The sequence below is a fragment of the Danio aesculapii genome, chromosome 8, assembly GCF_903798145.1.
Source record: "Danio aesculapii chromosome 8, fDanAes4.1, whole genome shotgun sequence".
NCBI lineage: Eukaryota > Metazoa > Chordata > Actinopteri > Cypriniformes > Danionidae > Danio > Danio aesculapii.
Genome location: NC_079442.1, coordinates 13,075,533 through 13,094,242, shown reverse-complemented (window position 1 = coordinate 13,094,242; position 18,710 = coordinate 13,075,533). Strand labels below are relative to the sequence as shown.

At 35.4% G+C, this 18,710-nt stretch overlaps 1 protein-coding gene across 1 annotated transcript in view; it reads left to right on the top strand.

The window, feature by feature from the left end:
* mtor (mechanistic target of rapamycin kinase) overlaps window positions 1-18,710 on the top strand; it is a 269,916-nt gene that overhangs the window by 197,921 nt on the left and 53,285 nt on the right. The window contains exons 36-37 of the mRNA XM_056463247.1: window positions 954-1,085; window positions 9,831-9,946. Coding sequence (XP_056319222.1) covers window positions 954-1,085; window positions 9,831-9,946 — 248 coding nt within the window. The remainder of the gene's footprint in view (window positions 1-953; window positions 1,086-9,830; window positions 9,947-18,710) is intronic.

Genomic DNA, 18,710 nt, shown 5'->3' with positions numbered 1-18,710 from the left:
CCATGATGCTGTAAAACACCTCAAACACTTCAAAATTTGTTCAAAATTCAAATCCGGAATTCCTTAGGAATGTCTAAACAACTAAAGCAATTCACGAGCAGCTTTGTTGAGATAGTAGTAGTGGAACCTAGTGGTTACACAGAGTCATTACATGTTTTTTTGTTTTGTTTTGTTTTGTTTTTTTACAATCAGAAAATAATTAAAATGACAAATTACAAAAATTTGTTTTGTTTTCAATAGGGGGAAAATTATGTTAATTACTGCATAAATATTGATTATTACAACAAAGTCCTCTCTGATAAGAAAGAAAGAAAGAAAGAAAGAAAGAAAGAAAGAAAGAAAGAAAGAAAGAAAGAAAGAAAGAAAGAAAGAAAGAAAGAAAGAAAGAAAGAAAGAAAATTAAACAAAAATAAATTTGATTGATTTTGATGAAAAAAAACTTACCAATCAGATGGTCAAAAAAACTAAGGGGAACTTTATTTGTCCCTGTTTGACCGCTAATACCACAAATGTGTTTTATAAATAAGGATCACCAAAGGGTTAAAGGGAACATTCACCCAAAAATGACAATTTCATTACCATTTTCTCACACTCAAGTGGTTCTGAACTTGAGTTTCGTTCTTCTGTTGAACACAAGATATTTTGAAGAATGTTGGGGGGTACAGCCATCGACTTCCATAGTAGTTTTTGTTCCTACTATGGATGTCAATGGTTGCTTTTCCCCAGCATTCTTTAGAATATCTTGTGTTGTAGAAAAAGAAGAAAAAAACAGGTTTGGAAAAAGTGGAGGATTAGTAAACATTTTTTTCCAGTGAACTATCCTTTTAATTAGACTACACCTTATTAACTATCATGGTTTACCAAATATCTGTAACATACAGTATTCCTGAAACAATTTATGAAATGATGTATTTGCTGATGTTTAATATTGAATCTTTTGTGTAATTCATCAGGCACTGGCCCATAAGACCCTTGTTCTCCTGCTGGGTGTGGATCCCTCCAAACAGCTCGACCACCCCTTGCCCACCGCCCACCCGCATGTCACCTACGCTTATATGAAGTACATGTGGAAGAGCACTCGCAAGGTAAATGCTCACAAAGTCAGCTTCAAAATATTGCAGGAAGCACAGGAAAGTATATATTTAAATACATTTTTTTTTTTTTTTGATCTGATTTATATTATTTTCAAACAAAATAATTATACACTTTAAAATCAGTTATACACTATATCATTTCATGCTCACTTTAAATTTTTTTATCTTTTATCCTTGCATATTATATATTCCTTACAAAATTTACAAATGAGCTTTTTTAATTTTATTTTCAATCAAAATAATAATGCACTTTTAAACAAATGTCCATACACAGAAATCAACAAAAACATCTACATATCTGCACAAACATAAACCCTAACCTTAATTTAGCAAGTTCAAAATGCCACCCCATTATCCCTAAATATACTTCATTTCAGGATTACTCAAAATAATTTAATTGATTATCCTTATATATTATATATTCTTTACATTTACAAATGAGCAAATTCACAATTTTTTTTTTTACACACAACCCCAAAGTTTTTGATTAGGTTTATTTTATTTTCTAACAAAATTATCATACACTTTAAAACAAATATCCAAACACAAATACTTTGCACCACAATCATCAAAAACATCTACATATCTGCACAAAACTTAAAAACTCTAACCCTAAACACTAACCCTAATATCAATCAGTTCGAAATGTTACCCCCCAAATCCACATAATCATGTGTCAATTCATAATCATGTAAAATAATTTCATAGTTTATCATACATATTAGATATTCCTTATAACATTTACAAATTACCTTTTTTACGCACAACCCCAATGTTTTTGATTTGATTTATTTTCTTTTCGAACAAAATAATTATAGACTTTAAAACAAATGTTCAAAAACAGATACTTTGCACCATAATCAACAAAAAACATCTACATATCTGCACAAAACTTAAAAACCCTAACCCTAATTTAACCAGTTCAAAATGCCACCCTGTTACTCCCAAATCAACATAATTTCATAATCATCTAAAATTATTGAATTTTTCATCCTTATATATTATATATTCCTTACAACATTTACAAATGAGCTTTTTTAATTTTATTTTCAATCAAAATAATAATGCACTTTTAAACAAATGTCCATACACAGAAATCAACAAAAACATCTACATATCTGCACAAAACATAAACCCTAACCCTAATTTAGCCAGTTCAAAATGCCACCCCATTATCCCCAAATATATTATTTCATATTTTATCAAAGTTGTATGTTATTACAGTTAGCCTCCAGATGAATATTCACATTACATTCCTAAAAAATGCTTTAAAAAAATTATATTTCACTGAGACAGACTACATTTAATCAACATTTATGAATGTAATTGTACCCAAATATTATATCCAAATTAGCCAGAAGTCTTTTTCTTTAATAGTCCCTTTACCAGATGCTTATAGACCATTTCAATGGGCTCACATCTTTGGCCCATGAACATTCCCTGCTTGTTACCAAACTATTTTAATAACTGTAACAAGAGATAATTCAATCATAACTTAATGTTAAAACTATAAGTGGGCGTAGATACATTTTTTAATTTAGATTAATCTCACTGTAATCTTGAAATTATTCTAGATTAATCTAGATTAAAATGGCTCATTTTAATCTAGATTAATCTAGATTAATTTCAAGATTTCATCCTTCTGACTTGATTCAGAAGGGCACTTTTTTGTGAGGCGGCTCACCGGTCAGGTATACATCAGCGCTAAAATATCAAGGTGAAAGTCATCATAGCTTGCGTAGAATAGACCCAGCTCTCAACTGAACTTTGAGAACAGGTTAATGGCGATATTTTTTTTATCGCACGATAAGAGTCTCGCCTTAACGCAGCACCTTATCGCCAATAACGGCCCACCACTAGTTAAAACAGCTATCATAACAGTATTTATCAATATGTGGTTCTTTTTAAGTTCCTGAAAGCTGTAGTAATTAAAAATGTAAAACAGGAAACACACATTGTTTTTGTTTACATCCCTCAAAACGGTCTATAGACCTACAGTAAAGAATGAAGAAAGAACAACAATGACCTACAAGCCCAAATAATAAAAACACAAATATACAAACTGATCATTCAGAATATCAATGGAAATATAAATATTATTCCCCGTGTTTGTGTGGGTTTCCTCCGGGTGCTCCGGTTTCCCCCACAAGTCCAAAAACATGTGGTATTGTTGAATTGGGTAGGCTAAATTGGCCATTGTGTATGTGCGTATATGGATGTTTCCCAGTGATGTGTTGCAGCTGGAAGGGCATCCACTGCATAAATCATATGCTGGATATGTTGGCGGTTCATTCCGCTGTGCCGACCCCGGATTAAAGGGACTAAGCCAAAAAAGAAAATAGATGAATGGATATAAATATCAAAGCACCTTTATCAGAATAGATAAAACAACATCATGTTCACATTGCTGAGTATAAACCTATTTCTTAATATGATGCTTAAATATGGGTTATAAACATTTACATTCTCTAATTGATCATGAATATGAACAATTTGCATTTTCTTGTGAATCTTTTTATTTTGCCGCAATTAGGGCTGAATTATGGGATGGGTGGGATCTTAAAAAATTTGCTGACCCATATTAGTTTGAAAGACTTGGACACCAAAAACCCAAACACAGATGCAGCGTTCATGAGTATGAATGGAGTACTTATTCCTATTTTTTAAATTATGAAAAGTATAAACTGCAGTGCATGTGAAGAAAAAATCATCTGACATTAATGGCCTCCTTTTAATTTCTCTCAAGAAAAGAGCTTAATTGAACAAGACTATAATGAGTGGGGAAACGTTTACCATGCCAACATTTCCTTTTTCCACAAATATCCTTTCAAATGAGACCAAAGCAAGCACTCTGTGAAATAAGGAAGATGGCCTGCTTTACAAATGTGCTCTTGATTAGTTTGACCTTTCTTAAAAAAACATTCTAAAAGTCTGTTGTCTGATATTAATGTAACATGATAGCTTAGCTTTAGATTTTCAGCCCGGTTTTGTCTCTCTACAGCACACAAACACGCACACACAAAAGCATACATTTAATCATTTGGCATATACATTTATCTAAAAATGATTGTTAGAATGTCTGATGATTATATATATTTTTAATGTATTTTTTATACATTTATCCTCTCATGAACTTGTTTTGTGTTACCAAGAAAACTGTATGTGAACATACACTCACTGGCCACTTTATTAGGTACAACAGCTCCAACTGCTCGTTCATGCAAATTTCTCATCAACCAATCACAAGGCAGCAGCTCAGTGCATTTAGGCATGTAGACATAGTCAAAGTGATCTGCTGCAGTTCAAACCGAGCATCAGAATGAAGATGAAAGTGGATTTAAGTGACTTTGAACGTGGCATGGTTGTTGATGCCAGAGTATTGGTGGTCTGAGTATATCAGAAACTGCTGATCTACTGGGATTTTCACACACACAACCATCTCTAGGGTTTACAGAGAATGGTCTGAAAAAGAGAAAATATTCAGTAAGCAGCAGTTCTGTGGGCGCAAATGCCTTGTTGATGCCAGAGGTCAGAGGAGAATGGCCAGACTGGTTCCAGCTGTGATAAAAAGGCAACAGTAACTCAAATAACCACTCGTTACAACTGAGGTCTGCAGAAGAGCATCTCTGAACGCACAACACGTCAAACCTTGAGGCAGATGGGCAACAGCAGCAAAAGTCCACACCGGGTGCCACTCCTGTCAGCTAAGAATGGGAAACTGAGGCTACAATTCACACAGGCTTTCCAAAATTGGACAATAGAATATTGTAAAAGCGTTGCCTGGTCTGATGAGTCTCGATTTCTGCTGCGACATTTGGATGGTAGGGCCAGAATTTGGCGTCAACAACATGAAAGCATGGATCAATCCTGCCTTGTATCAACAGTTCAGGCTGCTGGTGGTGATGTAATAATGTGGGGGATACTTTCTTGTTGCTCTTTGGGCCCATTAGCATTGTGTCAACACCACAGCCTACCTGAGTATTGTTGCTGACCATGTCCACCACTTTATGACAACAGTGTACCCATCTTCTGATGGCTACTTCCAGCAGGATAACACGCCATGTCATAAAGCGTGAATCATCTCAGGCTGGTTTCTTGAACATGACAATGTGTTCACTGATTCAACCAGATCTCAGTCCAATAGAGCACCTTTGGGATGTCAGGAGATTCAACAAATCTGCAGCAACTGTACAGTATAATGCTATGATGTCAATATGGACCAAAATCTCTGAGGAATATTTCTAGTACTTTGTTGAATCTATGCCATGAAGGATTAAGGCAGTTCTGAATGCAAAAGGGGGTCCAACCCTGTTATAATAAGGTGTACCTTATAAAGTGGCTGGTCAGTGTATCTAAACATCTTTAAAAAAAATAGATTTTCATTCATTCATTTTCTTTTCGGCTTAGTCCCTTTATTAATCTGGGGTTGCCACAGCAGAATGAACTGCCAACTTATCCAGCACATGTTTTACTCAGCGGATGCCCTTCCAGCTGCAACCCATCACTGGGAAACATCCACACACACTCATTCACACACATACACTACGGACAATTTAGCGTACCCAATTCACCTCTACTGCATGTTTTTGGACGGTAGGGGAAACCGGAGCACCCGGAGGAAACCCACGCAAATGCGGGGAGAACATGCAAACTCCACATAGAAACGCCAACTGACCCAGCCAAGGGTCGAACCAGCGACCTACTTGCTGTGAGGTGACAGCACTACCTACTGCGCCACCGCGTCGCCAAAAATAGATTTTATTTCAACAATATATATAATGTCAGTACATTTAATTGTATTTCTAAAATTCCTTTTGTAAATATTTGTGTATTTTACAGAAGCATTTAAATGGTTACAACAGCACCTGAATAGGTGTTTATGGAGAAAAAATTGTTTTTTTTTTAAATGATGACTATTTTTTAAGAGTAAAAAAGTAAACGCTTTTACGGACAGTATAATTACATCATGTCAGTATTCCGTAATCTAGCTTGTTTCTAAAGTGTTATGTCTGTGCGAATTACGTAAATTCCAGGCACTGAAAATCACAGAGCACAGCACAGAGCCAGTCCCAGTCCACATTGCAGCACTGTGTTAAAATTCCTGGCATGCATCCGTGGAGCCGTCAGCCTCACTGAAATATCCCTGTAAAGAGATGGGAACACAATACACTATATTACTAAAACACATTTGTGAGTTGTAAATGGTCACATGCTGGTCTCATGCTGCTTACAGGTGGTCCATATGTCACAATGGCCTTTGGTAGTAATAACAGAACTATAAATGATTTAGATTTTAGCATTTTGATCAAATATAAATAGTCTGGAGTTAGTGTTGGGAGATGTACGAAAATATCGTCCCCCTGTGAGATCGGCGATACATGATACTGTGGCAGTGTTATATTTGCTTATTTGCTCATTTATTTAATCATTTCTAAATGTATTTAGTAACCTTTCAACTGATTTTTGCTTATTTAATAATCTACTTCATTTACATTTTATTTAGAAAAATACTTCAAATCAATGCAAATAACCACGCTCTTTCTGCTATATACGCTCTGAAACCTAAATTATTTCAAACATAATACTTGATGCAACAACACACAGAAGAAACAGTGATGCATTAAGGTCCTTTCAGATGACAGCCGGAGTTTGTTGATGGAGGTGTTTTCTCCATATTTTAAATTGTTTGTAGTTTGTTTATTATTAATGATGATGATTAAAAATAATAATAGTTGTAATTTTATTCAATAATGCAATTAAAACATGTAATGGGTCTATATTAATGTGAATCTAGCTAAATATCGTCTTGGTGATATCTTTGCCTATCGTTGATACACGATACCATCGGCACAACCCTATCTGGAATTATGTTTGTGGTATATTTTAATGTAGCATAGTAACTTAAAAGGGACCTCTTATGCACTTTTAAAAGGGGTTTAAGCACAGATGTGTGGCAACAGTCTGTGAATATAACCTGACTATAATAGTAAAAAAGATATTAATTCTATTTTTTTAAATAACTCTTCATAAAAACATTCGGCAGAAACACTTTGATTGTCATTCTCCCTTTGTACGTGTCATCAGAATAGGAATGCCCCGCCTATTAGTGAGGATCTGTCCCTCATTAGCATAGACAGCCCTGAGTGAGAAGCAGCCTTCCGCCATTAGAGTTTTTGTGCCTGCCGAAAATAATAGTCAACGACTAAAGGGAATATTAAATGTTTAGGAGGTTTTGGGATGCACAAATGAACACCGTAGTCTCCATAGATTACCTTCTTCTTCTTTTGACATTTTCACAGTGATTAGTCCTGTTTTGAATCTACCCCTATGCTGACACATTGCTGGATTTAAATCGACAGTCAGTTGAACAGGACAATTTGGAAGAGTTTTAAAGAGTTATAAATCATTATTTGTGAGCTATTTTGAGCTGAAATTTCACATACACACTTAAGGGACATCAGCGCCAAAACATACAGATTGATCTGTATCACTATCAATCTTAAGTTTTCAGAAAAATAATTTGAAAATACTAAATGAAGTTATTCTGTTGAATGGCCTGCACAACATCTCCAACACAGGCTGGATTGGAAATTCCTGCTTCAGCCTGCGTTTTTATGAACAAAAACATATTTAGGCCATGTCTAAAAGGGAATTACCAACCTACGTCACACATGACATCACATGGGTTCAACCGCGCATATCGGTTGCAAAAAAAAAGATCACTTGCAATAGCAAAACATAACATGCTGTGCGCAGAGATGGGAAGTAACGAAGTACAAATACTTTGTTACTGTACTAAAGTAGTTTTTTCTGGTATCAGGACTTTACTCCACTACTTATTTTTTTGACAACTTTTCACTTTTACTCCTTACATTTTTACACAAACATCTGTACTTTCTACTCCTTACATTTTTTTTAAACAACTGACGTTACTTTCGTTTTCATGTGTTTGGTGGCGCGATCTAAATTATTTATTGTCATTGTGCAATATGAACGCGTTTTTGATGCAATCAATCTATTTTTCCTCATTGCGCGCCTGCATGCTGCACTGCGTGGCTTTTTCAAGGCTATCGCACACTGTACATGGGCTAGTTTATGAAGATTACTATGAGAAAAGCTAGGATGACTATGCAGATATGACAGAGGGAGTCTGTGAATTTAACATGACTGACACTGCCCTGTTAACACTGTAATAAGACACCTTTTGCTCGTTCGGATCACAGGTAAACGAGAGATACACATTCCAGTCCAAAAACAATGTCGTTTAAATGCATAAGCCTATTGTCCCCTTTACGATCATACTGTACAGGCTTTCTCTGGTCTTTCAATATAATACCGCGAAAAAATTGTGCTTTTTTTTGCAAAGATTTTTACATTAACAGCCGCAAAACTACATGGTAAACGCTGTGAGTTTGCGTCAGGATGATTCATGGGCTGACTTTTTGAGCAATGTTTTGGTGCCAATGTTGGTGTTGTTGAGATTCTGCTTGGCACCATTTATTCCAGCATATGATTTACACAACAGATACCCTTCCAGCTCCAACCCAGTAATGGGAAACACCCATACACACTCATATTCACACACACACACTTATACACTACTGCCAATTTAGTTGAATTATTATTCACCTATACCGCATGTCTTTGGGACTGTGGTTGAAACAGGTACATTTTTCAGGCCGTACTTCTTTACATTTACTTAAGTACAAAAGTGTAATCAGTGTCAGAGTCATTTTAAACATGAGTATCTGTACTTCTACTTAAGTAAAGGATGTGTGTACTTTTACCATCTCTGGCTGTGTGGTAGGATGCCAAATTCGTACACCACACTGCTTTTAATGCCAAACACCGACGTCTCCCCAAAAAAGTAACTAATTGTGTTACTTGGTTGCTTTTTTTATCTGAAGTAATGAGTCACGTTACCTTTGAGTTACTTTTTTAAGTTAATTTTTCATAACCTCCTGAGGCTTGATCACTCAGAACTTGAAGAGTTTGTAAAAAAAAATGTATAGGGGAGCTCTGCATTTAGCAACACACTGTATAACTTACACCAAAAACAAAAAAAAAAAGTTTTTGAATAATGTTATCTTTTAAAGACTTCCTGACGCTATACATGTCGTAAATACAGATTAATGAAAGTTGAAAGCAATGTGTTTGCTACTTTAGTTTTTTGTCATATTAGTTCAGTAAAATCACTGTCCATTGAGACTATTATCCCCTTTTCTTCCATGTGTTCAGAATAATGAGTATACTTCTATCACAGAAATGTAAGGCTCTGCCATCTTGGTTTTTGTCTGTTCCCCCGGGGAGCTCATTCTCTCATTGAGTGTGATTTAACGTGATTACACTAATTTGAATTCAGCAACCTGTTTTTTAAAGGGTATAATTAATCTAAAAAGTAACTCAAATTATTTTTTAATTAATGTGTTACTTGTTTCTTAGAAAAGTAATATTATTACATAACTCATGTTACTTGTTATGCATTACCTCCAACACTGGTGTTAATCTTGCCCAATTTTAACCATTTTTCACTGTAAATAACTGACTTATTTATTTATTTCCACAAAATTTGACAATAAATGTGGCAAACCCGTTTTGTTTTGTTTTTTTGAGGAGGCGCACAAGACTGTCTTTTCTGGCTATGCTAGTGGTCTCTGTGTATAAAAATGTCTGGCAGTAGTAAATAATGAATACTTTTGTTATATTTAGGCATTTGTTTCTGTCTGCTTCTCTCAGATTGATGCCTTCCAGCATATGCAGCACTTTGTGCAGGGAATGCAACAGCAAGCACAACATGCCATCGCAGCTGAAGACCAGCAGCACAAACTGGAGCTGCACAAACTAATGGCACGGTCAGTACATCTCAACATTTAGCCCACACTCTTAACCGTAATTACTGGACTTTACTCTAACATTCTGTGGAAACATGCTGCCCTACATCATTTATGTTCTGAACAAGCAGTTTTCTTTTGTATTAAAATAAAACCTAAACCTCATTCAGTTTTATTTAAAAAGAAAAAAACTTAAGTTTAACTATAGAAAGTCAAATCTAAATATACACTGTAAAAAATATCTGTAAATTAACAATTTTCCATATTTTTTCTGATTCAGTTTATTATTATTTGTTTATGCTTTTTAATTGTATTGTGGGACCTAGATCTTTCCTCTAAAGACTTTTGATGTAGAAAAAGTTGGAAATGTGACTCTTATTGACACTTTAGTAGTTTGATGTGATATATAGTCTGGTTTTTAGTGTAAATTACAATACAAAAACCTGATAATAAACTGCCTGTACCTTTTCTGTTATTTCACATACTTAACGCTCTCAGTATTATTTATTATACAATATATAGTTTCAAACCACTAAAACTTTAGTAATAGTCACTTTGATAAAATGCTCAGTTGAAATTTCATCATCAAAAGTCATCAGAGCAGAGATCGACATCCCATAATACAAGTGCTTTTCAATCGTTTGACAAGACCACGTCTTTAGTTCATTCATTTACTTAATAAATTGACTTTACAGTTTGATAATGCTATAAATGAGGTGTGCTTGGATCAGTAGGTCATAGTCTTTATCAGCTGATATTAGTCTTGATCTTGAAACCCTGAAATGGGTTTGGAGATTACAATATATAAAATTGTCTTAAATTTGTCTTATTGTTTTTTGTTGTTGTTTTTTTTTGTTGTTTTTTTTTTATTTTTTATTTAGCTTCTCATGCTGTTTACCGTCACCATATTTATGTCGCAATAACACACCAAAGCTTTTTAATATTTTATATTTCATAAATAATTTTATTTTATAAGTATTTATTCATTTTCTTTTCGGCTCAGTGCCTTTATTAATCAGGGGTCGCCACAGCGGCATGAAACGCCAACTTATCCAGCACATGTTTTATGCAGCAGATGCCCTTCCAGCTGCAGCCCAGTACTGGGAAACACCCATACACTCTTGCATTCACACATATACGCTACCGCCAATTTAGTTTATTCAATTCACCTATAGCGCATGTCTTTGGACTGTAAGAGAAACTGGAGCACCCGGAGGAAATAAGTATTTATACCAAAATGTAATTAATTGAATATTTCTATTTAATACTAAAATATCATTAATGTTTTTTTATGATTATGATGCTAAAGTTTACAGATATATATATAAATATTAGTACTTTGCAAACTCAAGAAGCAGAATGGACAGTTTTTGTATAGCCAAAAATAACTGGAAGAGAACGAAAATTAAATGAAATGTAATTAAATGAAATTGAAGCCTTTGTAGTTACAAATAGCTGTATCAGCTCTCAGGTTATAAATATGTGGATAATATGGAATTATTGATGCAGAAATCCCTATATACACAGCATTCAGGATCTGTTACTTATAATTAGTTTAAAATATAAGTGTGACAGAGGCCAACTAGTGAAGTGCTGTGCAGGTAAACCTCACTCCTCTGACCTCTAAAGGTGCTCTAGCAACAGAGGCTAGAGGCCATGGTCTTTAGCCTTTTTGTTAGAGTAACCGACTCCCATACAAAGAATCGCTGGTTCGATCCCAGCTCAGACTGAGTTGGGTGCAGAAGGACCAGTGGGTTACATAAAGATAAGTATTCACTATCTGTAATTAATTCTGTCAGTCCACAGTCTTAGAATTTGACCAAAATGAGATTTTAGCAGTTGGTCTCTTTTACAATAAGCAGGTGATACATACAAACATACATACATACACACAGTACATAAAACCATACATACAAACAGTACATACAGTATATACATACATACAAACTTAATTACAAATACTCAAATGACTGTAATTGAGTAGTTTTTCTCAGAAATTGTAATTTACTAAGTAGTTTTAAAGATGTGCACTTTTACTTTCCCTTGAGTACATTTTTAATGCTGGATCAGCACTTTTACTCCACTACTTTCCTTCAACCTGCAGTCCCTACTTAATTTTTTTTCTGTCTATGGGGATTAGAAGAATCAGTCTTGTGATTTCAGTCTAATCAAATCGCATCATAATGAACTACCTCAAGACATGGGTGATTTATAATTCCAGCAAACTGTTTGGAAGCATTAAAAGTGTCCAAGAAGATGTGCAAAATCTTTACATGTATTGACCAAGTGACTGGTTACATGCATGTCACTGATGAGAAGATGACGGATGTTTACTGCGTGATGCCTTAAACACCCAGCAGGCACAAGACGTAAACATGAAGTCAGACTTATGTTGTACATCAACATCATGGGGACGTTGCATTTTGTTAGGAAATGAAAATCAGATTGACATCCAAACTTAAGGACAGGCCGACGTCAATGTCTAACGTTCAACCTAAAATCAACCAAATATCAAATCTCATGATGTTACAGCTTGATGTTGTGTGGACCGTTACCACTTTGACGTCTATCTGACGTTGGATTTTGGTTGCCATCCCTGACAAATAAATATCAGTATTTGTCGTCAATATGACGTTGGTTTAAGATGTTGGCTCAACGTTGTATTTTGGTCACTTTCTAACACAACCTAAAATCAACCAAATATCAACATAATTTGACGTTGTTATTGGACATCAAAATAATGTTGTCTTTAGACGCTGGCTAGACATTGAATTTTGGTCACTTGATGTCACAACCTAAATCTAACCTAATATTAATGTCTTATGACGTTGTGTGCCTGCTGGGCAATACCTAAATGCACTACAGAATGTTACGTTTACACACATTCATAAATTACATGTAAATGCATCAGTTTTCACTGCGTAATACTCACCACTCTTGAGTACTTTTGAAAGGGCTACTTTTTACTCATACTTTGAGTAATATTTACAACAAATACTTTTACTCTACTTGCACTACATTTTTAAGCAAACAATACTACTTTTACTTATACTTTACTTTCACTACTTATACTTACATACTGTATACACACATTAGACATACATTGTCAAGAGTGTTTATATGTCTTACAAAAAGATGGACAGCTCTCTAAGACCTTTAAACTGAGTCCCCAATGGTCTAGGGTTTAGGCTAGCTGGATAACTGCTCAGGAGACTAAATTCTCTTTGTCCCGATCAAAATAGTCTTGTATCATCACAAAACTTTACCATTACCACAAGTTTTTATATCTCGTCAGTTCAAGCAACTTTAAACATTTTTGCATGCACTTAAGCATGAAGAGACACTCCTCAAACTGTGAACAGAACTGAATCTGTTTGTGTTTCATCATAAAAAAAACAATAATAATGGTAATATATTTTATTTGTAATGCATTTTGTAATCACTTATCGCACTTATTGCTGCAGACAAACATGCAAAATCTTGACAACAGAATGCCCAAATTATTGTTAGCAAGAATTAAATGAATGAAAACAGAACAATCTAATTTTTTTCAGTTTTCAGATGATGCTGAATAGCTTTTGCTTCTCCGCGAGCACAATGGCTCAGTGTGTCTGAAGCATGTGCTTGAAGAGTTAACTGCTTTGCGCACACAATGTTCTCTTCCATGTTCTGTTCCGCAAGCTTTTACGATTTCTGTTATATTTCCTCTCTCTTATTGGCTAGTTTCCATTTGGTTGAAGTCACTTAAAATGACTTCTTTCCTTCGCAGTTTGACTCCTCCAGTCTCAGGTGTTCTTTAAAGCCCGAGATTGTTCTTACTAAATTTGCTTCTCATCTAAATTATTATTTGGGACATTCACTGGAACACGGACAATAAAGACAAAAGGGATTTGTTTAACTGTCCAGCAGGCCGGTATTGAAGAAGACACTGAACATATCATTTTCCAGTGACAATCAGGGGTTTGGAATCAGAACTCTAAGAACCGGTTTTCTGATGTATTGCATATTCATATTTTCACATGCTTCTGCTCTTCTCAAAATTGAATTTCTTTCTGAAAATATAGACTTTACCACTGAATGTTTTCAAGTGGTTAGATTGAGGAAAACACCTGTCTGGTCAGCATTTTCTGCTCCTCCCCTAATGCCCTGACAAACTTTCTTCTGAACATAGGCTGACAATAATAAGCGCTAAGGAAAGGACGCACATCTGTTTCATTCAATGGTCTTGTCTCTGGAATTCACAAGTGTCTGGCTTAGCTGTATGCTTTGACAACAGCTGACAAGAGATCACAACATCAGCAGAAGCTGTAAACCTATACGTTTTCAATAGCCAAAGACAGTATAAATGTTTGATTGTTAAGATTTTTTAAATTTTGCTAATTTTGAGAAAATAAAGCTTTATATAACTTTACATACAGTTAAAGTCAGAATTATTAGCCCCGTTTATTTTTTCCCCAATTTCTGTTTAACGGAGAGAAGATTTTTCAACACATTTCTAAACATAATAGTTTTAATAACTCATTTCTAATAACTGATTTATTTTATCTTTGCCATGATGACAGTAAATAATATTTTGCTAGATATTTTTCAAGACACTTCAATACGGCTTAAAGTGACATTTAAAGGCTTAACTGGGTTAATTAGGTTAACTAGGCAGGTTAGGGTAATTAGGCAAGTTATTGTATAACGATGGTTTGTTCTGTAGACTATCGAAAAAAATATAGCTTAAAGGGAATAATAATTTTGACCTTAAAATGTTTTTTAAAAAATTAAAAACTGATTTTATTTTAGCCGAAATAAAACAAATAAGACTTTCTCCAGAAGAAAAAATATTATCAGACATACTGTGAAAATTTTCTTGCTGTGTTAATCATAATTTGGGAAATATTTAAAAAAGAGAAAAAAATTCAAAGGGGGGCTAATAATTCTGACTTCAACTGTATATAATATATAAATATTTATGAGCAATATCACACGAGTAGCAATGCCATATGGTTGCATATTGGCACTGTTGGGAGGCGTGCTTTGGCTCGAGGCTGGAAGCCGAGTGCCTTAGTGTCCCACCAGTGATGATATACAGCCATATTGCACTGCTATGAGTGTGATATTGCGTTTATACAACAGTTTGAGTGCATAATCGTGTATATAAAAAAGAAAATCAAACATGGGGAGTCTAAAAACCCTTTTGTATCTCCAGCTGACGTCAGAACAGCAGAAACAGTTGCTACTTCACCAACGTCACTTTAAAGCTAGTATATGATTCTCTAGCGTAATGTCTAAAGTGATGACAAAACAGGTGGTTTTGCTCACATTTTAAGATTATGAAGCTAAACGGCATGAAATGAAACGGCGTGATTTTGAGGGTCTAAACATGCCCAAAAACTCACAAAACTTTGCACACGCCCCTGAAGTGGCAAAAATGTAAGTTTTATTGGTTTCGCAAGTAGGCGTGGCAAAATGACTCAACAACGCCACCTATGCCCATTAGACGGCCTGGCCCCTGAGTTACGTTTCACGCACAAAAAATTTCCACACCTGTAAAAGATGCCAAAACCTACAAAAAAGTCTCTTGAAGCGAAACCCAACTGGAAGTCGGATATTTTTAACAAGGCATTTCCAGGCATTGTATTTTAACAAACTCTTCCTAGGGATTTTATCCGATCAGCACAAAAAATGGCTTTTGTCATCTAAATGCCTTGACACTGTTAAATTGCGAAGATCTAGAGTTTTCGCCGAAGAGCGTGTCCTTGGCGGCCTCGCAAACTTTGACGATTCGCCACGAAACAGGAAGTTGTTATAACTCAGGCATGCATTGCCCGATCTGCTTCAAAATTCACATGTTTGATAACAGTTCTGACCTGAACACCTTTACATGCCAATATCCAGTTACAGTTATAGCGCCACCTGCTGGCAACAGGAAATTACATGTTTTAAAATGTAACAAACTCCTCCCACAAATTTTTTCACATCAAATCCATTTTCCATTAGTTTAGTCAAAAGGCCTTTGTGATGTTAAATTGTGAAAATCTAGTCCGTGGTGGGCCGACAAAATTCAGTGCTTCGCCATGGAACAGGAAGTACTTTTAACTCAGCTAAACAATGTCTGATGTGCCTGAAAATTCACAGGTTTGATAAGATTCCTCTCCTGAAGACATCTACATGCCAATATTGTCACAGTCATAGCACCACCTTCTGACTGGAGGAAGTTTGGCATACATCTGTGATTTTATAATTTGTTTTTATATATCAGCTTAAATTAGTATTGTACGCTGTTCTTTGTCATCCTAAGGCCACCGGGAGACAGTGAGCCCGGGTCTGAGGTCCCTTTCATCGCTGCTTGCAGCTTTAATTGAACTTGTGCCCCTATAGCCAGAGGAAGGATTTTTACTGCAGGTGACATTCTTAAAGCAAGCAGATCTGTGCTGTCCACAGAAAATGTTGACACCAATTAAAAACATTTCTTTTTTGCATTTGTTTATAACTACTACATTGCATTTCTTATTTTATATTGCTTTGGACTTTTTATATCAAATCTAGGTAATGACATTTTTCAAGACCATTTTTGTGTATTTTTCTACATCGTCCAAGACCTAGATTGCAGTAATTCAGTGAATTAGAACTTTCTTTTGCTGTAATTATGTGTGCAGTTTTTCTTATTGTCCGTAATTCACTCCAGCTATTTTTTTATTTCTGCTTCTGGCCTTGAATAAAAGAAACAGCACTGGGCTAGTATCCCTGCATCAATACCAGTCGTAAACCCAAATTGTGCTTGTCAAAGTTTCCCTATTACTGCTTTTGGTTATGATCAATGAATGTGGGGACTGTATTTGTTTTATTAAAAATACACCAGTCTATGAGGATCATCTGTTGAGGGCTAGTTATTCTGGCTGAAAGGCTAACCAGTAAAGAGTGGCGATATATCAGTCTTGTTATGATTAGACTTTGGATGAGGAGCTGCTCATTGTTCTCTGACAGGAACGACACAAATCTGCTTTTTGGTGAAAGAGACCAGACTTGTAGAAATGTGGGTGGTAAATTTAAGTGGGTCATCAAATACTAGTCCCAGTAATGAAGGTGAATGATGATGTGGTCGACTGTATATTTGGCAGGAGTCTCTGTCTGCTCACTAAGAAATGATTCTTTCATTCTAGACAAGATGCTTGAAAGCTTGACAATTTTTAGCCCTAAGATCCCTAACCTCGGCCGTACTGAAAGGCAAGATCAGCCTTCAAAAAATTTACAGAAATATAAAGCTAAATTTTGCATTTGCGTTTTTGAACTATGTAAAAAGCACTACTTTAACCTACTTAAGATTGTTTTAATTGATCCAGTCAGGAAAATCAGTGACAGTGCACACAGGTGACATTTGTGAGGGGTGAAAATTTGGGTGACCATGCATGTGGTAATAGTAGTAATCAGTTTATATCAAATAATTGTGAACTAAAAACAAATTGGTAAAATGTTTTTAATGGTGAACTTTTGCAGGTACTACATAAGCATTTTATAAATGAGCTGCAAAAACATCTACAAATAATTATAATAATAATAAGTATGACAACAATATTAATCTAAAACATTACAATAGGATTCACCAATTGTAGTATGGTTTTGTACCATATTTTGCAGCATCAATACACAATGTTAGAGCCAATCACAATGAACATAGTGTTTGAGGTGAGAGACGCCTTTTAACGTTTTCTATTGAAAGTGAGAGTTTTGCTTGCTGCTTGTGTATCTTGGGTGCCTCGCGTTTTCGCAGTTTAATAAAAAAAAAATCTGTAGGCGAGCATTGAAATTGCTGGCACATCGCATCCTATTTGTGCGTGCAAGCCACACGGCTCTATTTGAAATAACACACGTGAGCATTCAATAGACACGTACATAAACAGCCCCTTATTACTTTGAGGCTCGCAGCTCGTGGTATGTTATATGGAGAGCTGCATATTAATATTTGCGGCAGTTAGACATAATGCAAACAAAAACAGTAGTTGTATTCTTCACACTTGTACTTATTCTTCTGTCATTTTCGGAATCTGCCAGGAGAGTGATAAAGATCTACCAGTCAATCGCGATCGATGGGTTGGTGACCACTGGACTAGAGAGATAGAAGATGAGACAGTGAGCTCTTCAAGTAAAAAAAGTAAAGTAAGCAGAAAAAGTGTGTGCCTGCACAAGTGGAGAGGCTGCAGTTTCAAGAAAGCATTTCTAGAACCATTTATTGGCCCTACCTCAACCCTCCCCCTAAACCCAACCACCCAACTATTGGATGGATAAGGAACAACAGGGTCCTAGAAATCTGGCGGGTTCTAAAAATGTGTTTCAGCATCTCTGATTGTTCAGGGACATACTATTGGAAAAGCTGCATATCATTTGCATAGCAATGGTGGGAGAATTCATGTATGTTAATGATTGTGCTCAAAAAATTAAATAGTTTACAGGGTCCAAATAGTTTTAAAATATATTCGTTTTTTTACGGCAGCACAATATATCAAAAACATTTCTAAATATTGTACCGTGATATACTGTACATATACTACCTGACAAAAGTCTTGTCATCAATCCCAGTTGTAAGAGCAACAAATAATAACTTGACTTCTAGTTGATCATTTGGAAACATGGCAGAAGGTAGATTTTTCTGATGAATTACCTGTTGAACTGCATCCCTACTGAAACTCTCATCAACCCAATATTCTAACAGAAATTAGTCAAGTTTGGTGAAGGAAAAATCCTGGTTTGGGGTTACATTCAATATGGGGGCGAGCAAGAGATCTGCAGAGTAGATGGC